The sequence below is a fragment of the Nothobranchius furzeri genome, chromosome 10 (assembly GCF_043380555.1).
Source record: "Nothobranchius furzeri strain GRZ-AD chromosome 10, NfurGRZ-RIMD1, whole genome shotgun sequence".
NCBI classification, from domain to species: domain Eukaryota; kingdom Metazoa; phylum Chordata; class Actinopteri; order Cyprinodontiformes; family Nothobranchiidae; genus Nothobranchius; species Nothobranchius furzeri.
The window spans coordinates 41,264,562-41,270,767 of record NC_091750.1 but is presented as its reverse complement, the minus strand read 5'-3'; the positions used below and the strand labels follow the sequence as shown (position 1 = coordinate 41,270,767).

The 6,206-nt window shown below is 40.3% G+C and overlaps 1 protein-coding gene across 1 annotated transcript in view; it reads left to right on the top strand.

The window, feature by feature from the left end:
- Positions 1-2,358: 2,358 nt before the first annotated feature.
- The window catches only part of ntm (neurotrimin), a 40,704-nt gene continuing 36,856 nt past the window's right edge, over positions 2,359-6,206 (top strand). The window contains exon 1 of the mRNA XM_015960182.3: positions 2,359-2,632. Within this exon, the coding sequence (XP_015815668.1) occupies positions 2,469-2,632 (164 nt within the window). The 5' untranslated portion in view covers positions 2,359-2,468. The remainder of the gene's footprint in view (positions 2,633-6,206) is intronic.

Here is a 6,206-nt window from a genome sequence, read left to right as displayed (position 1 = left end):
TATTAGACATTTGAATTTATTTTATTTTAAAATTATTCTAACAGTGCCATTCTAATTTCAGAGAATGAGGAAAGCAGCAGCAGCAGTGAGGCAAATGAGATGAGGGAAAGTGAGCGGGGACAACAATACAACAGGAGCAAGCTATTACTGCGTCAACTTGAAGAAATATACAATCAACATTGTTCAACTAAACAATCACATGATAATAAATCATAGTGCATTTAGTGGCAACGACAGCCTTAAGACATGTGTTGAAAATGCCCAAGCCCATACTTTTGAGAGCACCATGTGAGCACCTGTGTGTGTACACACGCTTGTATATGTAAGGTTTCTCTATAAAAGTGTCCAATAGAGAGTGTGAGGGACCACTGAATGGAATTTCTGTTATATTATTTTTTTACAAATTCGGGCCGTCCTACTGTGACCATTTTTGACATGGACACCACATCGGCGTCGGACCAATGTTTGTTGGTATTCACAACATCATTTAAAATGCAAACAGAAAGTGATGGTTTCAGGAACTTAGTTCCTAGAACTATGCAGTCGGAAAGCGCCTATTCTTGATTGGTATTACACCACAGGGCATAGTGCCTTACATTTCAAATACATGGGGAGGAAAAGTAAGTGACATAACAGAAAATTATGCCTTTTTGGACACATACTTCCTGGTGATCTAGTTCTTGCAGATCGTGGCTTTTACATTCAGGCCACTTTAGGTTGCATAATGGCTCAAGCAAAAATCCCAGCCTCCATTCGTAGAAAGGCCCAGTTAGCTCCTGTTGTCTTGGAAACCACAAGGACAATTGCCCACGTCAGGATTCACGTTGAACGTGTGATTGGTAGCATGCACTATTTTAGACTGCTAATTGATTTCTTGATGTGCAAACATAATGATGGTTATTGTATCATTGATAAGATTGGACTTGTCTGTTGTGCTCTTGTGAACCTTTGTCCATCAGTTGTTGTTTTTGAGTAAAGTGTATTTTTGTATGCACCGTCAATAAAAATATCAACCAGTCCATACGAGAATATAGCCTATTATTATTAATAATAGACTATTAAGTATATACACCAAACTAAGGCAGTCTTTGTTCAGTCATGGTTATTGTGTTGTAGAAGAGAACACACAGCATAACACTTTCATCAGAACAAAGATTTATTACAGCAAAACAACAGTTTTATTTCCACTCGGGTTTCTTTCTCTTTTTTGCTTGAAGCTGAGGCTGTTTTTGGCACTTTGGGCAATACCATTTCCCTTTGGTGCAAGCTTAACATCAATAAAGGAGCAGTTACACCTCTCAATAGGACATGTGGCATTATCACACAGAATCCTTCTCCCAAACTCAACCAGGCCACAGAAAAAACAGGTGTTTCCTTGGCCACTGGTACTTGCAACACAATCAAATTCATCTGAGACAGAATTTCCAGGTTTTGAGGACACATTGGCCACGGTAGATGAAAGCCTTGTTTAAAACTTGCCAACTAACTCCATCATAAAGGCTGTGTCAAACATATGCAAGCTTTTCTAGCATTATGCGTCCCACAACTCTGCATCTGGTACAATTAGCTCCACATGCAAATCCTTTTCTGTCCAAACGACAAAACAAGCAGATTACAGTTTGCACCTGGTAGAAGGACTGATGGTTCTGGTTAAGTGTCAGTTTCCCTTCATCATCTTTCTTCAGAAAGGAAACAGTGTCTATCTTGTCACTCACCACACAAAATGGACATCTCACTTCAGTTACACTGAGACCACAACAATCACAAGAAACAAGACCATCAGGGGAAGCACCCAAGAAAGGAACACTTGGATTTATGAAGAAACCTGTGTCCATGAGATTTCTTATGCGTATCTATGAAGACTTCACATGAAATTTCTCATGATTACATCACCATGTCGTGGCTTTTGATGTGAACTTGTATGACTCTGGATAGCACACTCCTTCGATGGAACTCTGAGCTGGCTGGTTTTGATCAGTGCAACGTACAGTTTTCATTTTAGATGCTGTAATTCATCCAGCACGAAATCAAAACCACAGTTTAGAAGATGTTTATAAAGAAATGCACTAAAATGCAAAAATAATGACTACACATGTCTACAACACTATTAGACACTCAAGTATCAGCAAAAAAGTAGATTTTGGTGTGACATGCTCTTTAGTGATCAGAAAAGAGGGTTGATGACAGGAAATGAGAGACAGAGACTCAACAAATGATAACTCGTAACTGCTCTAGAGGTAATCTGGGGAGTGTTAAAGGCTTGTTAAATAATTTGGTGCTTTGTCAGAACACTAGAAGGGACTGACTGAAGAAATGACACTGAACTGAGAGGTGTCTGGTCTGATCTGGTCAGCTCTGTTCAGCGCTGCCAGTAGCAGATTTGGATTAAGCTAATGAGCTAGAGGAGTAATCTCCAAGGAGGGTTACAGAAGCACTTTGTCAGTCCTCCGAAGGGTAGAGGGTTGAAGATGACTATCCACAGAAATTTGATCACCTTGTGCAGATACACAGCTCTTTTCTCTATCAAGGTTTTGATTTTAGTGCCCTCGAGTTCACTGGTTTACAGCCAAGGAGTTTCCAACAGCAAGGTAATGGACATCACCGTACGGCAGGGAGAGACGGTTTTCCTCAGGTGAGGTGGATTTTAATTCTGCTGCTTGAAGGTTTTTGAAACCAAACAACTCTATTCAGTGGATCCAGTATAAAAAACTAGAGCAGTCAAACTGATTGTAAAATGAAAGCGAGTGAAGGAAATGTGGCCGATTAGAACCTGAAGCCATTTTAATCTGCATGTTGAGTAGAGACCATTTGTGTGTACACACACACACACACACACACACACACACACACACACACACACACACACACATATGCCTTCATACATACACACACACTCTTCCCTCCTTTATCCATCTTATTTTTGGGTAGACTTATGAAGAGACACTGATGTGAGCATCCGGGGAGGTATCACATGTCATCGGTTTGCATGGTGAGGTTTTATTGCTAGTAGTGGTTTATTAGAGGATTTAAAAACATATTTACCCTTGAAAAATGTACTCATGTGGCTGGGGAAGGTGTTGTGCTGTTCGCGGGTATACCAACGAGCACAGAAATTTAAACTTGTGGCTATGAGAGCAACGTTCAAAACAAGCACCTCAGAGTAGGAGCGAGAGCCTCTGGAAGCGTCGGTGTTGTTTGCACCACCTCTCCAGAGATGAGGAACCCAGGACATGGCTGACAAATGTTTACTGAAAATCACTACAAACTATATCTGTGTGTTCCTTTCATTTTGTTGTGAAACAACCCGGAGGAACACCTGCATCCTGCTTTGTTGTTGGAGACAAACCCCCGGAGAAGCGACACTGAGCAGAAAAGCGATTTGACAGCAGTCTCACAAGAACAACAGGTGTCATTTCATGTGTCCACCTTTCTGAATAGTTATGTAAAACTCAAAAAGGTTTTAGTTGACAGATTTTTGTTTTTAGTTTTACAAAGAAGTAAACAGAGTATTAGTCTTTAACAAGTTATTTTATACGTGAGATGTGTACTCTGAGCTACTGGAGTGAGTTTCAGACAAACATCATTTATTTCAGGGCTATGGGACACAGTCTTCGCTGCCCCAGATGTTGTCCAGTAAAACAACCCCCAGACTGGCATCTCCTCTTACTTTATTGATAATAATCATTATAGTGTAAATAATTTACACTGATGCATTGAGGTTTGGTTCTTGATCCTATTATTTAATCTGTATATGCTAGGGTAACCATATTTCCATTTTCAAAAAAGAGGACAGGAGATCTATGCCTACTGATGACATCACACTAGGGCCGGGCGGTATGGCCTAAAATCAATATCACGATATATTGAGGATTTAACCTCTAATGATAAATGGACGATAACTACAGGTATGCACAGAAACAAAAGTTGTCCACTAGATGGGGCTGTCACGTGTATCACGTTGAGTCACATTTTTACGTGACTCAAGGTGGTACAGCTTCTTAAAGGGACATGAATGCTGCCAACCTACACACATCTTTTAATTTTTTATTATCAAATTTATTGACATGGGAAAAACGATCTCGATAAGAATCAGAAATTTTGATATGATACATTTTCGATTTTGTTGCCCAGCTCTACGTCACTATGGCAACACCACGCAAATCACGTTGGGACCCATTTTTCCCCCAGGTAAAGAGCTAAAATTAATATCAAATTCTGCCAACAAAAAAGCTCTAAAACAATTCTTTTGTAAATATGTTGCATATTTATTGCAAAATCTATTTTTTCTGCTGCTTTAGTGCTGCAACAACATTATATTAATAAGAAATTATTAGACCTTTTGTTTTAACCCACGTTGCCTGCTGGTGGTGGTCGGAGGGACCGGTGGCGCCAGTGCTCGGCAGCCTCACCTCTGTCAGTGTGCCCCAGGGCAGCTGTGGCTACATCGTAGCTCATCACTATCAGCGTGTGATTGTGTGTGTGAACGGTTGAATGACTGATTGTGTTGTAAAGGACCTTGAGGGGTTCCAGGACTCTAGAAGGTGCTATATCAAATACAGGCCATTTACCATTTACTACAGCATCGGTAAGCTTCCTGTGCACAGATTATTAAAGATGCTTGTTTCAGCTGTGAGATTAGATGATAGGGTCAATGATTAAAAAAAAGTTTGTCATTGAAACTTTCAGAGATTCCACAAATAATGCTTTCAAACAGTTTGGAAACTGACAGATTTGTGTGAGTTTAGAAAAGAAGCAGAAGAGACGGCGTGTCTGACAATTTTGTTTTTCATCGAACAATTTTAGAACATGTCAGTGACGTCCGAGGTGTTTTTACCTGTTGGTTTCAATCGAGACTTCACCCAGGTTTCCCAGCAAACAATAAGAGGGGGAAGTAGGGATATGACATTTCAGACACATCGCTTATAGTTCTAATCATTTACTTCCTCTATAAACACTGAGAGCTGTATGTTCCAGCAGCAGGGAAGCGCTGAGCTGATCTGCTGAGCAGAATGCTGATGTTGCAGCTGGAACACACAAGCTACATTTACATGCAACAAATCTCCCCTATCCAATTCAAATTTTATTTATTTATTTATTTATTTATTTATTTATACAGCACCTTTTTACCACCAGTCAAGGTGGCCCAAAGTGCTGAACACTCAAGCATAGTAAACATGTTAAAATAGATAAAACCATACGATCGTAAAACAAACAGACAGCGTGTTATAAAGTCATCCAATCAAAACAATGATGGTCAAACATAAAAAACAATGGACTGAATCAACCTGATGACAGAGTGTGAAAATGCAGAACCAACTTGGATTTAAAACTCTGCATCGAAGTGGACCGCCTGCCAGCCGGAAGTTGGTTCCAGAATTTAGGCACATTCGCAGAAAATGTCCAGTGCCTTCTTGTTCTTGGAACCACCAAAATGTCGTATTCAGATGACCCAAGGGCTCTGGCTGGAGTGTATTTAGATACCATCGAGGAAATGTAACCCGGTGCTGTTCCTGGCAGAAACTTATAGACAAGGACCGGTAGCTTTATGTAGAATGTAGCGTGAGAAAGCCATGTTATTGCGGTCGGCTGACCAGAAACTGCTTATCTTCCCCCACACCTGATTTAAGACTCGTGGTGATCGGGCTTTTGAAGTGGTTGCACCCTCTCTCTGGAACCAGTTCCCACAATCAAACAGTCCCCATCCCTTGCAGTCTTTAAGAGCAAGTTGAAGACTCATTTTATAGGATGGCTTTCTCCTAAAGCTTTTGGTTTCTGGTTTTTATTCTTTGTTTTGCTTTCTTTTAACTACTTAATTTTCTTTTATCTAAATTTGATCTAATTTTCTATTTTATTGTTCTCACAAACGTTCTTATTTTGTTTGAATGTTTTTATGACTTGCTATCACTTTTTTTAATCTCTGTTGCTTCTCCTGTCCAAGTGCCTTGGGCCCCCTTTGAGGGTGGTGGAAAGCACTATATAAATAAAGCATGATGATGATGATGAAATGCCAAAGGTCATGACACTGTCCACAGCCCTTTCCACTAGCCGAGAAGCTGTGTGCTTCTCTAAACCAAAACAAAGGCTCTGTTCATTAACCATCTCTAGCCTTGGCCCTCGGGGAGAGCGTCGTAACAAAGTCCCTCTCCTGTTTATGTGTGCCTGCAAGTCACAAGGTCTCCTGTAGAAAACGGGACTTTTTAACTTTA